General features: G+C 43.7%; 2 protein-coding genes across 3 annotated transcripts in view; one reads left to right on the top strand and one right to left on the bottom strand.

The window, feature by feature from the left end:
• Positions 1–1785: 1785 nt before the first annotated feature.
• LOC102460411 (uncharacterized) lies at positions 1786–13257 on the bottom strand. The gene is made up of 5 exons (XM_075932400.1): positions 13083–13257; positions 9699–9746; positions 7671–7811; positions 3557–3635; positions 1786–2098 (listed from the first exon to the last, which is right to left on the bottom strand). The coding sequence occupies exons 1-5, from the start codon at positions 13093–13095 to the stop codon at positions 1912–1914; spliced, it is 468 nt and encodes a 155-aa protein (XP_075788515.1). The 5' UTR covers positions 13096–13257; the 3' UTR covers positions 1786–1911.
• A 47-nt stretch (positions 13258–13304) lies between these two features.
• Positions 13305–26059, top strand: part of CWC27 (CWC27 spliceosome associated cyclophilin) — a 226962-nt gene continuing 214207 nt past the window's right edge. Inside the window, exons 1-2 of one of the 2 annotated variants that reach the window (XM_075932399.1) lie at positions 13305–13528; positions 17855–17951. In XM_075932399.1, the coding sequence (XP_075788514.1) occupies positions 13487–13528; positions 17855–17951 (139 nt within the window). In that variant the 5' untranslated portion in view covers positions 13305–13486. The remainder of the gene's footprint in view (positions 13529–17854; positions 17952–26059) is intronic. The other variant, XM_075932398.1, reaches the window with a different exon arrangement.

The raw sequence follows: 26059 nt of genomic DNA, 5'->3' as shown, positions 1-26059 counted from the left end.
ATTTTTGTGCACATGAGCAGGGGAATCACACACATAGTTCATAGTGTAGCTATACACATAGCCTAACATCTATTTTGCAAGAAGAAATGATAGGTGTTATGTTTGTCCATATATGGATAGTGCCACTTTCTGAGTATGATGGAAAACAATAAACGTGTGTTTTAAAGTATGTTTCCAGATCAGTTTTTGGAGACCGCTCTTATTTAAAAAAAGCTCTAGAGATGATCTTGGCAATTACAGACTAGTAAGTTTAACGTCAGGATCGGGCAAATTATTTGAAACTATAGTAAAGAATAAAACTGTCAGACATGTGAATGAGCATAATTTGCTGGGAAAAAGTCAACATGTTTTTGTAAAGAGAAGTCATGCCTTATTAATCTACTAGAGTTCTTTGAGGGAGATCAACGAACATGTGGACAAGGGGGAACCAGTAGATACAGTGTACTAAGATTTCCAGAAAGCCTTTGATGAGGTCTCTCACCAAAGGCTCCTAACTAAAGTACGTTGTCATGGGATAAGAGGGAAGGTCCTCTCATGGACTGATAACTAGTTAAAAGACAGGAAACAAAGGGTAGGATTAAATGGTAAGTTTTCAGAATGGTGAGAAGTAACTAGTGGTGTCCCCCAAAGGTCTGTCTGGGGATCAATCCTATTCAACTTATTTATAAATCATCTAGAGAAAGGGGTAAACAGTGAGGTGGCAAAATTTACAGATGATACTAAACTGCTCAATAGTCAAGACCAAAGTAGAGTGTGAAGAGCTTCAAAAAGATCTCAAACTAAGTGATGGGCAAAAAAATGGCAAATGAATGTTAATGTTGATAAATGCAAAGTAATGCACATTGGAAAAAATAATCCCAACTATACATACAATATGATGGGGACTAAATTTAGCTATAACTACTCAAAAGAGAGATGTGGAATCATTGTGGATAGTTCTCTGAAAACATCCACTCAATGTACAGCAGCAATCAAAAAAGCAAACAGAATTTTAGGAATCATTAAAAAAGGGATAGATAATAAGACAGAGAATATCTTATCGTCACTATATACATCGATTGTAAACCCACAACTTGAATATTGTGTACAGATGTGGTTGCCTCATCTCAAAAAAGATATATTGACATTAGAAAAGGTTTAGAAAAGGGCAACAAAAACAATTAGCGGTTTGGAACTGGTCCCATATGAAGAGAGATTAAAAAGACTGGCACTTCTCAGTTTAGAAAAAAGGAGATATGATAGAGGTCTATAAAATCATGACTGGTGTAGAAAAAGTGAATAAGGAAAAGTTATTTACTTGTTCCTGTAACATAAGAACTAGGGGTCACCAAATGAAATTAATAAGTAGCAGGTTTAAAACAAACAAAAGGAAGTTTTTCTTTAACCTGTGGAACTCTTTGCCAGAAGATGTTGTGAAGACCAGGACTTCAACCAGGTTAAAAAAAGAACTAGATAAATTCATGGAGATTAGATCCATCAATGGCTATTAGCCAGGATGGGTAGTAATGGTGTCCCTAGCCTCTATTTGACAGAGGCTGGAAATTGATGATGAAATTGACAATCAAAAACTGACCAGAAACAGACTAAATACAAAAGTTTAAAGTAGTCTATTTTTTTGGTCCAAGTTGCATAGGATGAAAATAGTGAAATGCCATTAAACAGCCAATAACAAAAAAACCCCAACAGTGTAGATTCTCCCCTCCTCCCCACCCAATCTTTCATCTTATCAAGGTGTAGATATTTGTAAATAAATGTACTTTAAATATTTTTAAAACTTTTAAAAGCTCTGTTATATAATATTTATTTTAATCTGACAGTAAAAACACATAAGCTGTAAAGCACATAAAGGATAGCTTTGAAAGGTAAGAATCCTAATCTTTCAGGGTAATGGAAGATGAAAGCACTGGCTCTTCAGTCACTACTAGAGGAGTCTGAACTATCAGAGGATGAATGTTTTTCTTTTTTTCTCTTTTTTTCTTTTTTGTGATGTTTTCCTTTCTTGGATTTATTCTTTTTCTCCTTTTTCCTTTCTTTTTTATGGGATTTCTGTTTTTTTGGTTTTGGCTCTTCCTCTGCAGCGACACTTGATGAATAAGATCTGTTAAATATAAACAAACAAGCAAACCTCAAAGTTAATACAGATTAAATTATCAATCAGGGTATGCATGTGTGACTCTATATTGAATTTAATGGTGGAGATTATACTAATACACAAATTCACGCAGTAGGTAGAGAGGTTTTTCACACCAGCCTGCAATGGATAATCTAACCTTATTCATGTTCATCCAAACCTCTCTGATGAGACTTCCTCACCAAGAAAGTGAGATTTGTAGTACTGCTGAACTACAGCGTTCAGAAAAGTTTAGGTTATGTTCAGAAAGAATTAGTGACTCATGGTTGTAAACTGATTACACTGGTTTAAACATTAATTTTATTCTTTTGCTTTGTCTACAGCACTTTCCAAACTATGGAATGTAGACATTTCAAGGATGAAACGTTATTGACAAGCAAATGATCTTACATATTTGTTTCTGAAGACAATGGATTGAAAACATAAAACCCAGGCACCATAAAGAGATGAAACCTTGACCAAATGGTAACAGTATTTAACTTAATAAAGTGGTCAAACAACTGACCTGTTTGTTTAATAAGAGATAAATCTGGTGCGGCATTCAGAATGTTTCATGAAAATGTAGCATCTTGATTTTGAGCACAAACTCTAAGATTGCAATGGGGTAAGTCCTCTTTATCTTACTTGAGAACAGCCCCATTAACTTCATTGTTACTGCTTGTGAGAGACAGACACACAGGATTTGGCTTCCTTGCAGTAATAGTCATAGTGTACTAGAGAACTTTCTATACACATTAGCAGGGAGCAAATGGACAGTTAGGCTACATCTACACTGCAGCACTATTTCAGGATACCGGAATAGCCATTCCACCTCTTCTGAGCACGCCTGTTATTTCAAAATAGAACGGGCTCACTATTCCGACATTCCTGTAAGCCTCATTCCATGAAGAGTAAGGGACGTTTCGGAATGGTGATTTATTTGAAATATGTGCTGTGTAGACAGCGCCAATTTTCGAAATAAGCTATTTCGAAATAAGATATACAATTTGCATAGCTCAAATTGTGTGTCTTATTTTGACCTATGGTGCAATGTAGACGCACCCTTAATGTGCAGAATTATCTTCTGACTTCAGTGGTGCCCAAAGGTAAGCACATGCATGACTCTGTGGAACAGAGCCTTAAAGTATGTTGATAGTTTTATTTAAACAAGAGTTTTCTTTTCACATTTGTAACTGCAATATCTATCACTTTTTAACCATGATCCTGATTTGTATGCAAAGATTAGTAATGTGTGTTTAGTTTTACAAGATAAACATTCTGTATCAGAATTCAAATTTAGTATACCTGCTTTTGTAGAGGCAAAAATAAATATCCATTCACACAGGGTATGGATAACAATTTAGATGGCATATTTTGGATTTTAAATTATTAATCCAATTAATTATAAAATTCTGTTTTGAGATTAATTAGGTATTTGTAAGTTACCTTTTACTTAATTTCTTTGATTTGGATTTTTCTTTGCTTATTCTTTTTAGATTCTTCTTTTCCTCTTCCTGATTTGTATCTGCAGATATAAAAATTGCATTTTATACAATATATTTTTCATTTTTAGCTTCAAAATTAATTTTAAAACTGTCACTGAAATCAGTATTTTTTCCATTGCTAATATTTGTGTCAGGACCAAAAAATTTTGTAATCAAATGCTAATTTTCTGGCGCATTTTAAATATTTTGCATAACTGCTGCACTTTGGTTACACAACTCACTGTGAAGAGCCTGAACGTAAATATCAGAGAATTAAATTTAGTATGCAAAACATGGTAAAAACTGCTACATTCACAGGAATGCTTTCCCTGCACTTCTTCCTCCACAACAGTATATTTGTATTTACATCCACTCTGGGGATTTCAATACCAACATCCTCTTGAACTCTGTAGTAACAGTCAAGCCTCATTTATCTGAAACTCAAAAACCTGAAAGGAGGTCCTATTTATTCCCACATTTATCAAATGCAACAGACACACACTCTTGTTTATCTGAATAACTGCCATTCCTCCCCCCCACTATCTCATTTACTATTTGCGTGTGTACTCTAAACTGAATATGGTCACTCTCACAAACTGAAATTATTTATACTGGAGTAGGATTTATCCATGGCAGCTGTGGGATGATGAACACGTATGTCATCACTCTGTTGTGGTTCTTCAGCATATTATAGCAATCAAACTTGTTATTGATAAAGCTGGATACAACATAAGGCACATGTCACAAAAAATACAAACATATTTGACCTCCTTATGGAAGAGGGCTCGGAACAGGCACAGAGAATCAGAAATTTGTTCTATTCAGATTAGAGATGTGAACGACTAGTCGACTATCCGATAAGCAAATGCTTATCGGATAGTCGACACGCTAGTCGACTAGTTGTTCTCTCCCCCACTTGCTGCCTCTATCAGAAAGAGGCAGCAAGGGGGGAGAACAGGATGCTTCAAAGCAGCAGTGCCGCATGGAGACCGGGGTCATCTGGGGATTCAGAGTTCCCGGCTGACCCCGGACTCCATGTTGCACTGCTGCTCTGAAACGCCACGGGGAGCACTGCTGCTCTGAAACGCTGTGGGGAGCACGGGGCCAGTGGGGGAATCAAACAGTCCCCCACTGTCCCAGTGCTCTTTGCAGAGCTTTCGCCTTTGAAGTGTAACAATAGCCCTAGGACTATTGTTACACTTCAAAGGCGGAAGCACCTTATCAACTAATCAAAATTTTATATCCCTAATTCAGATAGCTTGTCAAAGCAGTGACTGAAAACACTGGTGAGGAAACCTCCACTGTAGCTTCTCTCACTTTCCCAATTCTTTTTAGTTTAAAAAACAAACAAACAAAAAGAAGACTCTGATTAAGGCACTTAATATATTTCACTAGTACTCAATTATGCTAAAATTGTGTGTGGAAAACAAAGAACAACAAAAGGGGAGGTAGTGGTGACATAACAGACATAGCATGGGAAAATCGCCTTGCGTACCATAAGTGGCAAGCATGCCGTGGGTTGCCAACCTCTGATCTAGACCATCCCTGACAGATGTCTGTCCGACCTGCTCTTAAATATCTCCAGTGATGGAGATTTCACAACCTCCCTAAGCAATTTATTCCAGTGTTTAACCATCCTGACAGTTAGGAAGGTTTTCCTAATGTCCAACCTAAACTTCCCTTGCTGCAGTTTAAGCCCTTTGCTTCTCGTCCTATCATCTGAGGCCAAGGAGAACAATTCCCACACACCCCTTCCCTGTGACCCTTTTAGATCCCTGAAAACTGCTATCATGTCCCCTTCTCAGTCTTCTCTTTTCCAAACTAAACAAGCCCAATTCCTTTAGCCTTCCCTCATAGCTCATGTTTTCTAAATCTTTAATCATTTTCGTTGTTCTTCTCTGGTCTTTCTCCTATTTCTCCACCTTTCCTGAAATGTGGTGCCCAGAAATGGACACAGTATTCCAATTGAGGCCTGATCAGTTCAGAGTAGAGTGGAAGAATGACTTCTTGTGTCTTGCTCACAACACTTCTGTTAATGAACCCCAGAATTATGTTTGCTTTTTTGCAATGGTGTCACACTATTGACTCATATTTAGCTTTTGGTTCACTATAACAACCTAGATCCCTTTCTGCAGTACTCCTTCCTAGCCAGTCATTTCCCATTCTGTACGTGTGAAACTGATTTTTCCTTCCTAAATGGAGTACTTTGCATTTGTCCTTATTAAACTTCATCCTGTTTACCTCAGACCATTTCTCTTGTTTGTCCAGATCATTTTGAATTATGATATCCTCCAAAGCAGATGCAACCCCTCCCAGCTTCATATCATCTGCAAACTTAATAAGCATACTCTCTATGCTATCATTTAAATAATTGATAAAGATATTGTACAGAACTAGTCCCAAAACAGACCCCTGTGAAACCCCACTTCCAGCATAACTGAACCATTAATAACTACCAGTTATGCACCCACCTTATAGTAGCCCCATCTAAGTTGTTTCTGCCTAGTTTATTGATAAGAAGGTCATGCGAGACTGAGTCAAATGCCTTACTAAAGTCTAGGTATGCGATGTCCACCGCTTCTCCTTTATCCACAAGGCTTGTTCTCCATCAAAGAAAGCTATCAGATGGATTTGTAAAGAACAAATCACATCAAACCAATGCTGGCTGTTACCTATCACTATTTTCTTCCAGATGTTTGCAGATGAATTCCTTAATTACCTGCTCCATTATCCTTCCTGGCACAGAAGTTAAACTGACTGGACTGAAGTTTCCTGGGTTGTTCTTATTTCCCTTTTTATAGATGGGCATTATATTTTCCCTTTTCCAGTCTTCTGGAATCTCTCCTGACTTCCATGATTTTTCAAAGATGATAGCTAAATGCTCAGATACCTCCTCTATCAGCTCCTTGAGTATTCTAGGATGCATTTCATCAGGCCCTGGTGACCAGAAGACATCTCACTTTTCTAAGTGATTTTTAATTTGTTCTTTTTTAATTTTAACTTCTAAACCTACCCCATTTCCACTATGAACACGGTAGGACAGATAATGTGGCCACAGACCACATCAATCTCCAAGTAAAGGAACACTACAATGGTAAACCTTGAACCAAGAGCACTATACTGATCTGAGTGCTTCCAAGAAGGAACACACACCTAAAACAAATCCCAATTCCCTCCAATCTGATTGCATCTAGTCCTACAGATCAGGAGAAAACTCCTGAAGGAGTCCATAAGATGGGTTTTCCTTTACTTCAAGGAGGGATATGCAGTCACCTCTGTTTGTCAAAGGAATGGAAAATAATCAAATAAAAACTTAGCTCCATCCCCCGCCTCCCTTAGAAACAAGTCCATTTTATTTACAATTCCGCCTGTAACTCTGAGCTTCTTCTTCTTCTTCATCTCATTTGGAATCAAGTATCCTATATGACATACTGTATGTTAGAACAGACCACTATCCACCATTCGGGGCCTTTTTGTATGTTGAGACCTTAGCTCTCCTGCATCATCTTCTGATGAAGATGCATATCTTTGTGGACTAATTAACCACACCTGTTTTCTCTTACTCTCTGGAGGTTCAGCCTCATTTCCCCAAACAAAGTGTGAGAAATTATCCTTCTGAAGGTTAACTGTCAAATCATAACTATTAGCTGAATTCAAATAAATGCTTGAGAGAAGCAATAGACTGAACAAAGAAAGGGTACCATCAACTTGGAAAAAAGGGAATATTTCCACTTATACATTAAGCAAAAGGATAACATCAATGAAATAATGTATACTACTTCCTCCCAGTTACACAGTCCCAAAATCAGTCTTTTGGATGCAAGAGCATAAACTTAAGCACCCATGCTTGAAAATTTTGGTCAAATGTTTTTATGTAGAAGCTTTTCTCATTTTTCCACAAAGTGTCAGGGAGTCTCAAATCTCTTCAGCCTAAAGCCATGCCATAGAAGCAATTTTTTTAAGTCACTGGATTATATAGAACAAAAAGTGAACTCTAAAACAGTGAAGTGACAGTTACGGGACTTTATATATGATATAGTTGCCCACATCAGAATTATTCTCTATTTAAAACTTACTCTTTTTTTCTGGTAAAGCCTGCAGTTTCCCCAGCTCTTCTTCCTCACTGTCTTCACTGCTCGTACTGCTAACATCTAAAACAATGTCTCTTTTGGGATCCACCCGGAGAAAGTTTCGGCATTCAAATGTCAGATGACCAGCTGAATAAAAGAGCAAGCCACAAGCAGAAACACACCAAATTATAAAATAATTTTAAAGAGTTACTGCTTTGTGCTGAGAAATATGCATGTATGTATTGAACAGATTTAATAAAAAGAATGGATTTTAATTTGGTTTGCCAGTGGGAAAACAAGGGAACATCACATTGAAAAACTATTGCAAAGCTTGGGGCCATGTTTTTGTTTTAGGGAGTGAGGGTTCTCATTAGCATCAGGTGCTATTCCCATCAATATTTCTAGAATTTTTAGAACCACTTCCCTGAAAACTTTTTTCATTATTTGTGAATGTGTCTCATACCCTTCCCTGAAGACTTGAATTTCCAAATTTAAAAATGTTCTTTAGAAGAGTGAAATGTGAGAATCTCCTCTCTTCCAGTGACAAATTATATCTGCAGTAACCAAAATTATCAAATATAAATGTGTATATATACCATCATTCCTTATTATCTAAAACATATTCTTTCTTTGATAAGCTCAAAATCAAAATTCCAGGATAAAGTAAAATGAACTGACAACCTTCTCCCATTTACTGTAGCAATTGATAAACATTTCTAGCTTAGAGATAATAAATGGGCCAATTCCTTTTTAATACAGTCAATATTAGAAATGCTATTAAAGAAGACTTTGCCTGCAGCAGCAGTTATTTATATCAATAGGTATTTAAAAAAATCCAAACAAACGAGGGGCCAAAAATCTTAAATTTGAATCCAGAGAACAGAAACTCCTAACTCATCTTAAAATAATAGACTGGAGGGGGGAAGGGGAATACGAAAGAGAGAGTGCCACATTTACGATCATTTGTAAAGCTGACAGCTGGAAAAATAATTTAGCCCCATACAAAAAGGAAACACTGCTAGAAGTCTCCACAGGAACCTGGCTAGTTATTGCTACAAACACAGATTCTTCACATTGAAGATAATCTCCTAAAGCCAAAGCAGTAGGGAACATTAAAACAAAATAGGTTACTTGGCTTTACTGATTTCTTTCGTATCCAGAAAGTTTACAACACTGAATATCAAAAAATGAATCCTATACCAACACATAATTGCCTTCAGTGGCATTGGCAAGTAAACCAACAGTGTCAGAACCTGCTGGAAGAAAGCGTACAACCTCTCTTACCATGTAACCTTTTTCTAAATCAATGAAAAATGGTTTGGAAGGTATGTCAACAAAATGATCATAAATAATTAAGGGAATAATTATTTAAAATTATATCATATGTAATAAAAGTATTTAATTTTTTTTGAAGATTGTTTTTTATTTATAGTCTATTACAGTAGACTTCCAATAATCCGGCACCTTTGGGACCCAGGAGGTGCAGGATTATCGGATATGCCAGGGTATCAGGAGGTACTCCAGCAGGGGGCTGTGACGGGTCTGCTGGGACCCGCACTGTGACCAGCAGGAGAGGCGAGGGGGGGGGGGGGCTCAGCTGGGAACGGCACGACGAGGGGCAAACCCTCCGCCGTTTTGCAAGGAGGCGGAGGAAGCCCCACGCAGCCGCCGGTGACAGGCCAGCTGAGGTTGCAAGCGGTGGCAGCAGCAGACTTGGGGAAGCGGCGGAGCAGAGCAACTGGGGTGCTGCCAGGTTGGCGGCGTTGCGGGACCAACCCGGCAGAACCCCAGCTGCTCTGCTCCGCCGCTTCCCCAAGTCTGCCACCGCTGTTTGCCACCTGCTTGCAAGAGGCGGAAGCAGCGGGGCAGAGCAGCTGGGGTGCTGCCGGGTTGGTCCCGCAGTGCCGCCCCTCATCTAGCCCCTCTCCTCCGTCACTGCTTGCAGCCCCAGCTGGCCCGTAGCAGGTGGCTGCATGGGGCTTCCCCTGCCTCCCTGCAAAATGGTGGACATCTTTATACTGCCTTCATACTTACGATAGCCACACTTCTTGCATCCTGCCCTTATGTTATCCTTATTTCCACCTGAAAACAAACAAACTTCTGTTTATGTTCTAATTAGTAACACACAAAATTGTTTCTTTTTATCCTTTATATTTGATTTAACATGGTGTCAAAGTGCATATGCATATTGCAGTGGCTTCAGGTGGTAGCTGAGTTAGTCTGTTACAGAAAAAACCAGCAAGCAAATGGTCTGCTAGCACTTTATAGACAAACAAAACATGTAGATGGTATGAGCTTTCGTGGGCACAGCCCACTCCTTCAGTCTATTAAAAAAATCTGTAACTAGCTAGTCTATTGTCTGGCTAGGCCAGAAGGATAAGATACAATGGATGTGATTTAAATGTCTCGGAGTACCCAGCAAATTAAAGTTTATGGTGCATATAATTCTCTAATCATTTGCATATATGTGGGGACAGCGCTGCCCCTTCCTCATTCTGGTTCTTAGCAATCCCACTGCTGGGACATCTCATCCTCTTCCAAAAAGAGGGGGCTAACTCCCAGTCATACCAGTCTCTAACCACCCATCTCCATTCCTTTAAATACCTTCTTTAAATTGTGTTTAAATTTATTTTATTGGATCACTTTATCAATTCCCTATTGGAGTACCTGTACTGAACATCTGTGACAGAGGCTCCAGCAATTAGCTTGACTGTCTTCCCTCACACCTAGCCCAGTTCCCAGAAATCTATTGATGCCTTCAATATCAGCCAAAAACATATCAACTTCTAAATCTGCAGGTGAACCCTATATTGTCCAATATAGTATGGCAGGATGAGAAATCATCAACTCCCTTATGCCATCTATGATTTTGGCCCCCTCTCTGTTCTCATACTTCCTACTCTTGTCAACCCATGGAGGCTTCACAGCTTCCTGCCAAACCCTGTGTCACAACATGTCCAACCAATTAATTTTTACTCCTGGGAAAGTTCTAGGATCTGCCCCAAGTCCCTCTTAGATCTGAACAATGAGCCTACCCCTTTACAGGTTCCCCAAATCATTTCCCCCAAGGTGAATAACAATCATATCTAGTGCTTGTTCACAGGCCATCTTACTATCAGGAGCATCACCTGTTCCCACAACCAGTGTTCCCTCTAAGATGCACAGGCAGCACAACTTCACAGGTGATGATTAATCAGTCAGCTCCATGCACAGAGCCCTGAGCCTGGCTCGGTGGGGCTGATTAATCACCTGTGAAACTGTGCTGCCTGCACAGCTTAGAGGGAACACTGCCCAAAACATGTCCCTCTCTCACTTTTTAACTTATTTTGGTAAGAAAAAGCATTGAGCCATAATGCAAAGGGAAACAGAATACAACTGTGTTACAACATCCCTAAAGTCACTTTTCTACCATGTATCCTATCACCATAATCCTGATATTCTATGTTAAAACAATTAGTGCCAAGTACTTTTTGTACTTGGCCACAGGTTGGTTTCAGGCATCCCAAAAGGGGCAGGGCTTCAGGTGGAAGGGTTCGTGGCTAGAGAAAGAGAGACTGTGACACAGACTGAGAGTGTGTGACAGTGACAGAGTGTGTGTGTTGGCTGCTGCTGAGTAAGTTCCTGAGAGAAGCTTTACTTTGTCTTTTTAAAGCAGGGGAAACTGCCCTGCTCTGTTGTTGTCCATCCACCCCCTGCAGAGATTGGGTATGACCCATTTACAATTGCTAGTAGCAAGTAGGAATATTAAAAAGCAGGTAATTGGGTAACTCTGTAACTGCAGAAAAGTTTCAGTGGTCTGATTGCTGCATTTGTGGTCAGAAAGCAGCTCTCCTCCATACCAGACAGCATGGGACAGAGATCACTTGTTGAGTTATATTAATGTACTGATGAATTCTTTCAGAAGGGCAGCCATGTTAGTCTGTGTTTGCAAAAACAATGAGTCCTATGGCACCTTAGAGATGGGGGCTACATCTACCCTGCAGACTCTTTGCACAAGAACAGCTGTTCTTGCACAAAAACTTGTGAAATGTCTACACTGCACGTGTGTTCTTGCACAAGTAAATTTACAGTAAAACATCAGAAAAGAGAACTTCTTGTGCAAGAGTTATTCCTCTCCCTACAAGGAATAATCCCTATTACGCAAGAGCTCTTGTACAAGAAGGCAGTGTGGTCAGGCAACAGGGGTTTCTTGCACAATAAACCCCTATGGCTAAAATGGCCATCAGAGCTTTCTCGTGCAAAAGAGCATCCACACTGCCATGGATGCTCTTGTGCAAAAGCACAAGGCAGTGTGGGCGCACTCTCGTGCAAGAACTCTTGCACAAAATAGTTCTTACACAAGAAGTCTGCAGTGTAGAAATAGCCTAACAGATTTATTAGGACATAAGCGTCCACAGGTAAAATCCTCATCATCAAATAAATTGGAGTGGTATTTACCAAGGCAGGGGGATATACACAAGGGCTGTGTCTACACTGGCATGAATTTCCAGAAATGCTTAAAACGGAATACTATTCCGTTTTCAGTTTTTCCGGAAAAGGAGCATCTACATTGGCAGGCTGCTTTTCCGGAAAAGCCCTTTTTCCGGAAAAGCGTCTGTGGCCAATGTAGACGCGCTTTTCCGGAAAAGAGCTCCGATCGCCATTTTTGCAATCCGGGCTTTTTTCCGGAAAAGACTACTGGGCTGTCTACACTGGCCCTTTTCCGGAACAGTGTTCCAGAATAAGGACTTATGCCCGAGCGGGAGCAGAATAGTTTTTCCGGAATAGCGGCTGATTTTGTACAGTAGAGCATCGTTGCTTTTCCGGAAATTCAAGGGCCAGTGTAGACAGCTCGCAGCTTATTCCAGAAAAGCAGCTGATTTTCCGGAATAAGTGGCCCAGTGTAGACACAGCCAAGGACAACTTAAGAAAGAGGATACTTGGGTAAATGAGGCTAATCAAGTGTTATGTGACATCTTTACATTATGATTCAAGGACTTCAATAACGTACAGGCGTGGGTGGATTCTGTAGCCTGCAAAGGTCATGCCAGAGGACTTGATCATGATGAACCCTTCTGGCCTTAGCTATCAGTATATAACTATCCCCCCCCCCCCACCCGACCCTCCGCGAAACCTGGGTTTCTTCCTTCACTCGGCTCGTGGCCACTTCCTTTCTAGGCTGATACCGGCCCCCACTTGCTGCCCGGCTCTTTTCAAAGCTTCACTGCGTTGTCTCCCCCTGGACCTTTGCCCCGAGCTCGTCTCACCTACGGGCACCCTCCCAGGACGGGTCCGGCCCCCCAAGAGCCACCGGAGGTTTCGGCGAGCGGAGACGATGGGACGCCCTCACCACCCAGGCTCCCGTCCCGGCCTCCCGCGCCAGCGTCTCAAGGGTCTCCTCGGCCGCCCGCTGCCCCCACGCCGGGCCAGAGCCCTCACCTGGCAGCGCCATGAAGCCACGAGCCCCGCACGCTCTCCCCGGGCAGAGCCGGACGCAGGCCCGACACCCGAGCGTCCCGGCCGGAGGGCTTTGGGCAGCGCACACCGGGCCGTACCATTAGGCGGGGAGGGGAGGCGGGATCACACCACGGTGTCAGTGCGGGGGATGGAGGAGGCGGGTCGCTGGGGGAACTCAGGCCTAGGGCGCACGACGGAGGCGTTTCCCAGAGCGGGTGCTGCGGCTCCGCGTTTGGCCTCTCGCTCCTGCTGCCTCCCCCCGCGCCGCGGCGCCAAATCCCGGGGTCCAAGATGGCGGGAGGTTCGCAGAGCTAGTCGGGGTTTCAGCAGCGCCAGACCAGGAGCGAAATCGGAGTCGCCGGGTCCGTGCCCGCCCCGCCACCAGCATGAGCAACATCTACATCCAGGAGCCTCCGACCAACGGCAAGGTGCGGGGGGGGGGGAGCAGAAGCCGCCGCCAGGCCCCTGGGGAAGGCGAAGGGAGCGGGAGCCCGACGGGCAGCGCCGAGAAGGGCCCGCGGGACTGTTCAGTATCAGTTAATTGAATAGTCAAGAAACCGCATCAATTCCTATTGTTACTGGCTATTTGATAGTCCCCCGGGGTGGGGCCGGCAGCCAGCGCACTCCAGCCCCGCTCCCAAGGAGCCGTTACCTCGGCTACAGAGGCGGCCGCAGCACAGGGTGCCAGGTGGGAGCTGGTCCATGAGGGAATCCGGGTTAAAAACCAGCTGCCCTCGGAGACCAGCTGCCTGCCCTGGGCTGCTGCCTCTGGTCTAGGTGGGGTCAGAGTTCCCAGACCTGGTGCAAAGCAGAACTGAGCTTGGCTGCTTGCTTGCCTGCCTGCCTAGCTCTTAATACACTTTAAATGCAGAGCTGCAGCGGGGGTAGGTCATGGACTTGGTGTGAGCTAGGATTCTGGCCAGCCTGCTAAAAAATTTACTGGCAGGGGAGGAGGGAAATGCGTGTAATATATAGCATTAACCAGTAAGCTTTTACTTACCAGTTAATTGGTTAATTGGCTACACTATTGCATCCCTAGAGCTGCTGCACCTCCTGGCTTGAAGCAGCCATAACCAACAAGTACATGGTTTCCATCATCGCCACCCACACTATAAAGTGGTTCCATCTAGGAATGTAAAATACCATTCAGTCAGCTAGCTAGATAAATATTATGTTTAACCAGTCAACCGCATAAATGGGGGCGGGTGTGGGGGGAGCAGCTCCAGACCAGATGTATTGGAGCCACCTCCTGCCCCATTCACCATGGACACATTGGAGCAGTTAGGCTGGGCTGGCTGCGGGTGTAGGTTGCTCCAGCTGGACTGGAGCGCCCTTGCCCACAGCACGCTGCTCTGTTAACCATTCACATCCGTAGTTCCAGCACTCCTACAACTATGTTACAGTTGTTGGCAGGTGCAAGTTAGCTTAGCGTATTGCCTGTGTGAGCATATAGTCCTGTGCTTGCATTCTTGATTGCTTGCCTTGGCACTGAACATATGCATGCAGAGTAGTTGGGTCAATGCAAAGTGTGGTGACTTGCATGTAGGTATTCCAGCCTGCAAACCAGCGCTGAATAGTGAAAGGGTGAGCAATAAGACAGTGGCAATTCACCACAGTTAGCCCAGGGCAAGCCGCCAGCCCTTTATTTACCTGCATGTCCACAGGTACGGCCATTTGCAGCTCCCATTGGCCCCCGATCAGTGTTCCTGACCAATGGGTGCTGCGAGAAGTGGTGTCGCAGTCCACGCTACTTCCTGCAGCTCCTGTTGGCCAGGATCAGCAATTTGTGGCCAATGAGTGCTGCAAACATCTGTACCTGCAGCTGCACAGGTAAATAAAGCATCAGTGGCCTGCCGTGGTGAACAGCGTCTGGCCTGTGAGCCACTCATTGCCCACCCTGGTCTAGCACAATACCTTTAGGGAAGTTTTCTCCTATGGTGGGATAGAAATGATGCACACCGTGATTTATGGGAGATAAGAGTAAAGTTCCCAGTATGCAATTTAGAATAATTTGGAACTCTTGGTAATATGGAAGACATAGTACATGGATTTGTAGCAATGGGATTCCAAGGCTGTGATATACATTAGACAAATCCCCATTTTGATACCAGCTTACCTTGCTATAGAGTACAGCAACAGAAAGGACTACTTTTTTGTGATTATGCAAGCAGATCACTAGGGGAACTTTACTGACATCAGTGTGGGGTGGGTCAAGGGGAATGCATGATGCTTATGTCCAGGGCTCGACAAATAATACAATCTACTGGTTGGTGACCACTGCCCTAAACACTTCATATATGAAGTGTGGGGGTTGCTTCTGAGCATATACTTACCACAGGATCCAGAGGCTTTGAAGCCTGGAGACCTTGGCATGCCCTGGTGCCAAAGGTACATGGGAAGGAGAAGATCTCTCAACTGAATTTTAATCTCTCTAAACAACTAAGGACTGTAACTACTATTAACTCACTGACGTTAACAACTGTAAAGGACTACGAAAGAGTAAATAGGCTGCTTCACTTGCAAACAAGAGAATAGGGGAGTTTCATCTCTCACTGATGGTAAGAAGGAATTGAGGAGGCTTTTTGTTTTCTTTACTACTAGAAGACTTATCTGGCATTGCCCAGGTGCTTCATTGCAGAGGGCTCATGGAGTGTGGGGGTCCAGGAGTCAGGGTAGGGCCTTGGGGATGTGGGGAGCTCAGGGCATGAGGCTGGAGGCATGGGAGTGTGTGAGAGTGAGCATTGGGTGGATGAGGCAGGCTCAGGACAGGGGGGCTCAGGACAGAGTGGCTGCTGGTTTCTCCTCGTGGATAGCCCAGGGCACCGGGTACTACAAACTCCCTCTGCTGGCTTGTCCCCAGGGCAAGCAGGGGCTCGCTCCTTCCCTCCTGGCCCAGCCAGGAGTGGAGGGTGTCTTCCTCCCCCTAGATCCTTCTGGGATGGCAGGGGCTCTTTTCTTCCCCTATGACCCTGCCCAGGTCATGGGGGGACTCTCTCTCTCCCGTCCTGGTTCCACCCAGGGCAGGGGGCTCTCTTCTTCCCCTCCTGGCCCTTCCCGGGATTTGGGGGGCTATCTCCCTTTCCCCTGATCCCTCCTGAAGCAGGGGGTGCAGCAGGGTCTCTCTTTCTCTCCCCCTTACCGCATCTGTGGTGAGGGAGTGAGGGTGGCAGGGGCTGTCTCCCTGGCAGGAGGGCCTTGCTTACCTTTTCTGGTGGCAGGCAAAATGTCAGAGCCTCAGCCCTGCTGGCCACTTCCTTGGTATTATGGCTGCCCCAATGGACACACTATAGCAGGAATGGACAAAAGAGCCAAGTTGATCTGGCCCATGGAAGCCCTGCCACTTCCCCTACCCACAGGTCAGTTAGGGCCTGGATGTGGGGGAAGCACATGAAGTCTCCTCCCACTTTGCCCCGCCCTGCAAGGAGTGTGTGGCACTTAGAAGCGCTGGATGTTTCTGGCAGTGTGGGAGGAGACACTGTGTGCTCCCCCACCCCCAAGCTTTATTGGCCTGGGGGCAGGGAGAAGGGAGTGAGCAAAGTCTCCTACCGCCCTGGGAGGGGCGTGGTGCTTCTAAGTGCCACACCCTGCTCCCATTCTGCAAGGAGACTTCGTGCACTCTCCCCATCCCCAGGCCAATTGGGGCTTGGGAGCCGGGAGAGCACATGAAGTCTCCTTCTGCCCTGCAAGGGCCTCAGCACTTAAAGTCAATTGCCAGCTGCTACTCAGCTGACTGTTGACTCTAAGCAGGGTGCTCCCTTGTGGGGTGGGGTCTGGGAGTGAGAGACTTCACATGCTCCCCTTCCCCAGGCCCTGATTGATCTGGGGACAACAAGAGGGATATACAAAGTCTCCTCCCACTGCCAGGGGCACGAATACTTAGAGGGAACCGCCAGCTTTTCAGAACAGCTGATGATTCTCTTTGGGGGGGGACAAAGACTTTATGCACTCCCCTACCCCCAGACCAATGAGGGTTTGTGGGTGCAGAAGCATGGAAGTATCCTGGCCCCATCCCTTCTATCTGATGCCCTGCCCCTTCCTGGGTGGCCTGGGAGCACTTCAAAAATTTCTGAAGTGGCCCCTGGTCAAAAATTATTGCCCACCCCTGCTCTATAGGATAGCTCTCCCCTGCGGGCTCGCTGCTCCCAGGGACTCTTGTATTGGATCCTTCAGAACAGCAGCTCCTCCCTTTGTATGTTATGGAAAACTGTCCTTTTCCTTGGGCTTCTGGTTCTCCTAGCACAACCAAACCCTGACTTTACTTTAAGTCAGGGGTGGAGAACCTCAAGCCTGGGGCCGGATGTGGCCCCTGGCTTGCCTGGATGCAGCCCCTGAGGCTCAGGGCTCCCCCCAGCATTGGGAAACCTACACCTTACTACAGGACTGGAGCACACAAAATCTTCTAGCTTGTGCCCCACTAGACTCGGGTGTGCAAGAAGTGTCTGTCTCCTCAGTCAGGGGCCACGTCAGTGTGGGTACCCAATGTCACACAGCAGGACATTGGCAATAAAGTCTTATGAAAATTATTATTTGAGTTGTATCTTGTGTATCAGATAAACTGTAGGACAAATAGTTCTCATCTCGTATATTATACTAGCTGCCACTGAAAACCAGGCCAACTTCCTATTTTTGTTCTTGCATTCCTAAAATTATAGGAAGAATTGTTTTACTTGTGATTATATTATTTGAGCAGAAACTTCATCTGTAAATGTTTAAGTGAAATATGGCTAAATAATATATTTGCATGTATTTTATAGGTTTTGCTGAAAACAACAGCTGGTGATATTGATATAGAGTTATGGTCAAAAGAAGCACCAAAAGCATGCCGAAATTTCATCCAGCTTTGTATGGAAGGTAATAATTGAATCAGACAGTAGTTATTCAATTTACAGTATTTGTGACTTCTTACATTTTTGCTTTCCATAAAACAAGAATCAGAGAAACATTATGCTAATGTCCATGGGAATTGACATTAAGTCAAATATTTAGAAAAACAAGAAACATTGAAAATGTATATTTTTCAAAGCTATGGAAAAGGACACAGAATTTAAAAAAGCATTTTAAATATTCAATAGATGGCAGGTTATTACTAAACTAAATACATGAGGGACTTAAGAGGACTTATTTTGTGGTTATATTGTAACATGTAACTATGTTTTTCAGTAAACTCATGAAATGTTAACCAGGCAATAGAAGGAAGTCTTGCAAATGTACTTCGTGTATCACTAACCTTCCCTATTTATGGCTTCCTGTTTTCTTTTTTTAAAAATTGTGGATTTTTAATCTTTCATTGTGTTGCCATTTCAAAGTGGTGGGAGCAATGTAATCCAAATCAAAGAAATTGGGTTTGGGAGTTAAAGGGTCACCTTGGGAAAGTGGCACCATGGGAAGATGGAGCTTGTAGATGCCAGTATTTTTAGCTGGTGCCATCACCCCTTATATGTGTAACCCACACACCACCTGAGTGTGGTGTACTGTCCCATGTAGTGGCACTTAGACCACTTATAGAAAAAAATCAGGGGTTTGCTCTACAGCCTTAGCTGAGAGCCAGCTGGCTTTTAATTAAAGTTGTAGAGGCTCACGCACTAAACTCCAAAGGTTCCAGGTTCGATTCTGCCTCTTGGCGTAACATATATATCATTACTGGTAAGATATACGTGAGAAGGGGTCTTCGGGAATCATTTCTTGAAGCTATCCTCTGTTCAGGAGATTCTTATTGCTGTGTCTTGTGCCTCCAGCAAAAATCAAGCCCATCATTTCTTGTAGAGCTAGAACATATCTGTTTGAAAGACATTGAGTCCTGGTGTAAATACTAATACATCTCTTTGTGAGTTGTTCCAATGGTCATCTACCCTAAATATTTTTTAAAGTATTATGCATTTGTAGTCTGAATTTGTCTAGTTTCCATTTCTAGCCGTTGGATCTTATTATGCTATTGTCTGTCTGCTCAGTTAAAGAGCCTTCTACTGTCGAAAATCTTCTCTGTGGGTACTTATAGATGATGATCAAATTACCTCTGTTGTCTCTTGGATAATCTGAATAGATTGAATTTATCTTTCTAGTTGTAAAACAAGTTTTTCAGCCCTCAGGTCATTCTTGCAGCTGCTTACTGAGTTCTTGCCAATTTGTTAATGTTGCTTTTAAAATATAGATGTTAGAACTGGATTCAGTATTCTAGTAATAGTCTTATTAATGCCATATATAGAGTAATAATGACTAAGGATGTTAGAAAGTGATTAATTGAATAGTCGTGTAACTGCACAAAATATTATTACATGACTATTTGATAGTCCCCAGGGGGTGGGGTTAGGGTGGTAGCAGCCCCTCTTCGCAGGATGGTCTGAGCTCCCCATGGACAGAGGCTGTTCTGGCATCCCACAGAGCAGCCTCTGTCCATGGCGAGCCTGATAGAGGCAGCAATGCAGGGTGAAGGGACAAGTGGCACCGTGAAGCCAGTGCTGGATGGAGCCCGCTATTAAGGCAGCTCTCCCCAGCATTGGAGGAGGCAGCAAGGCAGGAAGCAGGCGGGTCTGTGGAGCCGGCATGTGCGGAGAGTCGGCTTAAAAGCCCGTTCCCGTGCGTATTGGCTTCTCCTACTTCCCCTCACCATCTGCGCTGCTGCCTGTCTATCAGAGGTAGCAGTGCAGGGGTGGAGGAGCAGACAGATCCAGTACTCACGGGGAGCTGGCTTAAAGCTGACTTAAAGCCAGCTCCCAACAGGCATCGGCTCCTGCCTCCCAACCTTGCTGCCTCTGATACAGGGCTGGGGGTGGGAAGGAATGCATGTAGTCAACAGAATTAACCAATAAGCCCAGGTTTATCAGTTAATCTTGCAGTCGTCTACATGTTGACATCTCTAACACACGCTTTGTGTGTAACACACATTCTGTGTGAGCGTTTCTCTCTCTCTCTTTCTCACACACACACACACACACACACTCACACTCATCTAACATATTTTGTTGTTACTTATTGATACCTCCTGCAATGCATACATATTCTCTCTAATTTTATTCCTTCAATATGCTGTTATTTGTTCTATGGATTTAATATTTTTTATTCTCATATATTTAAATTTAATTCTTTGGGTACTGAGTTCCAAAATGCCAAACCTTTCCTGGCTGGAGTAATTATCCTTATGGTAACTTTTTAAAAATTATATCTCTCTATACATATTTAAAAAAACTTTTCTTGTGGGATGATGGAAGTGACATCATGTGTCACTCTGTATTCCCACCCTCAGCCCCTCCCTCTGTCTTCCCCTGTGCCCTGTGGAACCCTGAGCCATACCTGGGCACAGTGGAGTAGCAGGGCTGCAGGGAAGGGCTGTATGTCCTGTGGCACTTTGGGCTGCTTCGGAGCAGGCAGTGGTGGGGCTGGGCTAGGGATCAGGTGGCCAGGAAGCAGGGCAGCCTCACTCCAGCTGCTTCACAGCTTCCCTCTGCCCACTTGGTCCTTAGTGCCTATGGTCACAGCGGGGAGCTGCTTGAGACAAACAGAGGGATGCGAGGCCTCCGCTTCTCTCTCAGCGAGTGGGATTGAGCCCCGAGCAGAGAGACACAACAGCTTGGGCAGCTCATAGCCTGCAGAGGTGCCTGTGTCTCCCTGCACGCCCTCGGCTGTGGGGCACTGGTGGGAGAATGGGAGTGTGGGCCAGGCGGAGGTGGCAGTTCCCTCCTAGGTCCCAGAGTATCAGGGGCCCCAGAGCACAGCAAGACTCGCTGTCCCCTGGCTCAACCCCAGCTCTCCACTGGCAGCCAGAGAGGGGGCCGAAAGACCGTGGCTGTAACCAGGAAGGGGGATGAGAGGCGGTGGGGGTAGGGGGAAGCTGAGAGGCCAGGGTTGCATCAGCCCTGACCCTCCCCTCCTCAATGGCTAGTTGAGGGAGTGCGAGAGGCCAGGGCTGTCATGGCTCTGGCCCTCCCTGGCAGCTAGGGGGGAAAGATGGACCTGCCTACCCCTGGAGACGGGATTTGGTAAGCAAAGCAAGCAGGGGTTACTGCCCCCTAGTTATATCTAGAGTGGGTTTTTTTCTATTGGTGGCCCAAATCTTTACACTATTGTGATAATTTGGTGCACATAATAAAATTTAGTCTGCATATAGATTGGAAAAAAATTAAAGAGAACTATCTTAGTTCATCGAGTGCATTGCTTTACCACCTCCAGGGAACATCTGTTATGATTAACATCACTCTCATCCTCCTACTCAGAGTTCTGCAACCCAGAAGTTATTTTTGATTCTCTTACCTCCATATTTATGCTTTGTCCATATCCTGCCACTTCTTCCTCCATCACTTCCTATTTGAATAGTAATAGAGATGTAGCCGTGTGAGTCTGGTCTTGTTGGAACAAAAGACAGGACTATGCAGCACTTTAAAGACTAACAAGATGGTTTATTAGGTGATGAGCTTTCATGTGGGTCTGGCCCACGAAAGCTCATCACCTAATAAACCATCTTGTTAGTCTTTACAGTGCTGCATAGTCCTGTCTTTTGTTCCTGTTTGAGGTTAGGGATGTTAAAATGCGATTATTTCCCAATAGATTTTCTGTCAACTATTCGATTAGTTGACAAGGGAGGGCAGTTGCAGCGCTCAGTCTGGCTCACGCCGATTCACAACACAACCACCTCAGCTGCTGCTCTGCATTAAACAGCCTAGGGAAGCCGCACGCGAAGGCTCTAGCTCAGTCCCTGCTCCACGCGTCTCTTTTTATTCATCAGACCACACACACACCACCAGCTGCTGCTCTCCTTTAAACAGCCCAGGGAAGCCATGCATGAAGGTGCTAACTCGGTCCCTGCTCCACGAGTCTCTTTCATTCTGAAAATGAAAATTCTGGTCTGATTAATAGAAAGAGACCCACGGAGCAGAGGCCAAGCTAGAGCCTTTGTGTGCGGCTTCCTGTGGGTGGGTGGGAGGGAGAGGGAGAGAGAAAGGACTGATGGAGCGCGTTCTCACGCCGGCTTCCCTGGGCTTTACAATGCGTAGCGGCAGCTGGGAGGGAAGTGACTAGTCGATAGTGCTAATTGATAAGCTCCTGCTTATTGATTAGTTGACTAGATGCTAACACTCCTATTTAAGGTTTCAACCCTGTCTAAACCAGTGGTCTCCAACCTTTTTAGACACGAGATCACTTTTTGAATGTAAGTGCAATCCAAGGTCTCCTTCAAACCCAAACACCCTTGCCCCACCTCCTTTGTGCCCTTCTCTGAGGCCCCACCCCTGCTCACCCCATCCTCCCTCCCTTTCACCAGGCAGGGGCAGCAGGTTGGGGGAAGGTTCTGGTCTTTGATTAAGGGATCTGGAGTGCGAGAGGGGATCAGAGCTGAGCCTGGGGCAGGGAGTTGGGCAGTTAGAGGGGGTTCGAGGTGCAGGCTCTGGGAGGGCATTTGGATGCAGGGGTGCTCAGGGCTGGGGCAGGGCTTGGGGTGCAGGAGGAGGTTCATGACTGGGGTGGGGTTTCAGGATGTGGGCTCCAGCTGGGCACGGCTTACCTCAGGTGGCTCCTGGTTGGTGGTGCAGTGGGACTAAGGAAGGCTCACCCCTGCCTTGGCCCTGCACCACTTCCTAAAGCAGCCAGCAAACTCCTTCCCAACTCCTGTTGTGCCCCCTCTTTTCTCTGTGGAGATAAGATACAGGGTGAGAGAGGGAGCCCCTTGGCTTGAGCACCCCTCACACTCTCCTGCACTGCACCGAAAGCCGGAGGCTCCTGAGGGGACAGCTCCAAGGCAAAGGGCAGAAGATGCACAGGAGTGGGAGGAGAGGCAGCTGAAGTGCCAGCGCTTGATCGCCTCTAGGCCAAACCAGTCGGGATCACCTGTCAGATGCTCCAAGATCTACCTGTAGATCCCAATCTACTGGTTGGTGACCACTGGCCTAGACAGCTAAAGCTCTTGTCTAAGTCTGGATCACATCCCATCTTGATTTTTTCGTACCTCTTATCTTCCTGGCTTGACTCCTTTGTAGGATTTATATATGTTCTCCTCCCCAATGAACCCCCCATAGGCTTGCCTTTCTCCAGGAATGTTTTCATGGAATTAAATAACTCTGTTCTACTCATTTTGCCCCAGTGTGCTTTGCTAATGAGGCCAGCCATTGATACTTGTTTATCCTACAAATGCTTCCATGTGTTGTTCCATATTTTCCTTTACAGATGGAATTCATTCCTTGTACTCATACAGAAGGCAAATACAATCTCTTTTTAAAACCTGCCACTGCTGTGATGCTTACAAGAAAATAAGCAATTATTGACACTTAGATTAATAGTTTTTAAGGACAGAGGGATCACTATAATGATCTAATTTGACTTCTTCATTAACACAAGAGAAGGAACTTCACCTAGTCATTTCTGCATGAAATCCATAACTTCTGTTTGAGCTGTAGTATATCTTTAGATATACTGACCCACAGAAAAATCAGTTGGGGGCCGCACACCACACAAATGAGAAACAAAAAAATCCAAAACATCCCCCCCCCCCAAACAAACAACCCCTCCCAAAAGCAGAGCAAAACAAACCCAAAAAACCCTCACTGACATGGTCCCAGACTGAGAGAGAAAGACACTCTCTGTATTCCCCTCCCGCCTCAGAGCCTGGGGGAGACCAAGGCTAGTAGATTTTGAGTATCCTGGCTCCGCAGGGGAGTTGGAGCACCAGCATAGACTCTCCATGCTGGAGGGCAGTGAGCCTTAAGGGCCAGATCCAGGCAATCCAGGTACCTCATCCGGACCTGAGGTTCCCCACCTTTGGTTTAGACCAATAGCCAATCTTTATTTTAAAATATTTATGTTTAGGGGCAGAGATGAGGATAGAGTTTTTCCAAAAATTTGGATCCCCCTGTCCTCTACCTTTTAAATAGTTTGGAATCATCGACTTGTACCCTTCTAACTAGCCTATGTTGCTGCATCATTTTATTAATTTTTCATTTTTGTTCCACCTCCTGTTTTTTGTTTTGAATTTCTCTCATTAAGGCAACATCTGTTTTCCTATTTGTTTCTTTGGCGCTTTGAACAATAGGGCCTTTGAGCACTGCTATAATATAAATATTAAGAGGAACTTCTCAAGAAACATAAACTGTCCAAAGTGCTATGAAGTAGTAATTTTACTCTTAATAGTTTAAAATACTACTTGAACGTACAGAGTGCTGGGACTATGTCATAATTAGGAGACTTGGTAGGAAGGGAGCAAAAGTTCACATTGTGTATGAGATTATTAGAGAGAGAGAGTGAAATTTATTTTCAGTAGTCAGAATAGTAACATCACTAATATGGTAAAAAAATGTTTAAAATGTATGAAGACTCCTTGAACTTGGCCTATTTTAAATGGAAATATTTCTAGTTATAGTATAAAATTTGTAAGTCATCCATTGTCTTTAACAAGATAATATTTTTTTAAATGAACTGCTATATACGTCAAGCAGTGTTACATTTTCACCTCCAAGAAGCTGTTTTGATTTCCCTATAATAAAACCAAGAAACACAATATTTCAGAGTCAGATTAGAGCACCATATAAGGTGAAACTGCTGAATATTTGTCAATGCTGGTTTGTAGCCAATTTCATTGTTTGGCCATACTACATTTAAAACTTTAGTCATAGAGAGGGAAGAAAAGAATGAAAGGAGGAAAATCTTCCATACTGAAAGTGTGAGAGTATAGTCCTAGTCTGTCAATTTAAGAATTTTGTATTCCACTAGTTGATCTATCATGGCAGGCGGCCATTGATTTGGCAATATTGGAAAAATGCCTTTTTTTTGTGTTCTTGTTTTATTTTTTTTAACACAGCTTTCTTTATTTCCAGTCAGTTATATGATAGTGGTGTTATACTCAATTTCTTGAATGCTTGATAATTGACAATAAGAAATTATTTGCACAGGAAAGCCCAACATTGTAACATATAATGTGGAGTGTGCAGTTTATTTTTTCTCATGTTTATTGATATAGTTTGTATGCAGTTTCTAGCTCCACTAATTCGTATAAACTAACCTTCAGGTTAGGAAATTTAGAATAACCATGAAGCCATGTAGCTAAATTGTAGTAGTCTAATGCTTGTATAAAAATATAATAATAAGATTTATGCAGTGTAACATGTCTGACTAGCAGAAAGTTGCTGTTGGTAATAGTGCATCAGACATGTTGTTTGTGTCTGTTACTGATGTGAAGGCAGGAACAGACTAGGAACAGAGAGGCTTGTGATTCACTATGATCACCCTTTTGCCTTTAGGACTATTTTTAGTATAAGATTTAAGAATGTTTGCATTATCCTTTTATTGTGGAAAACTTCATATCAATTACTTTTTATTCTTAAAATGTTCCGTGCTGTTTCGGTCTTTAAAAAAAATAACTATGTAGTACTTGTTTGTTTGTGTGAAGAATGGGTGCATGGGAAAAAATAATCCTGAAGGCTATCGCTGCATCAGTATTGTCAAAGGAGAGGCTGGAGACTATCAACTGTACCCATTATACCTAATAACTAACAAGAGGCAGGTTGACGACCCTGAAGCTAAAATACACACTACTGGGAAAAAAATAACAAAATCCAACTAAAACCAGAATGTGAAAACACTCAGAGTCATTAAGATGCTGATGTGGAATGATAATGAAAACAATCTTGAGATAACCATTTGTTGCAAAGTAACTGATTATAACATAATGTAGCAAAACTCATAAATTTGTATATGAAGGAACTACTATAAAAGATGGGATGTCTTGCCATGAGTCTTTGGGTTCCACTTTACAAAGCTTTGAAGCACTGGATCACAACCAACAAAACCTGATTCCCCAATTGAACCCAATCTAACTTGTCATTAGATTGGTCTGATCCACAGACTGGTAACTATAACAATGCCAACATTGGCAGGAATAGTGTGAATGGATTCATATGCTGCCTTTTATGTTGCATTCTCAATAAACACAGCATATTCCTTTTCCCCCTTAATATAGATGCCATGTGTTTCTTGTAAGTATA

Source organism: Pelodiscus sinensis, chromosome 6 (assembly GCF_049634645.1).
Source record: "Pelodiscus sinensis isolate JC-2024 chromosome 6, ASM4963464v1, whole genome shotgun sequence".
NCBI classification, from domain to species: Eukaryota; Metazoa; Chordata; order Testudines; family Trionychidae; genus Pelodiscus; species Pelodiscus sinensis.
This window is presented reverse-complemented; position numbering and strand designations above follow the sequence as displayed.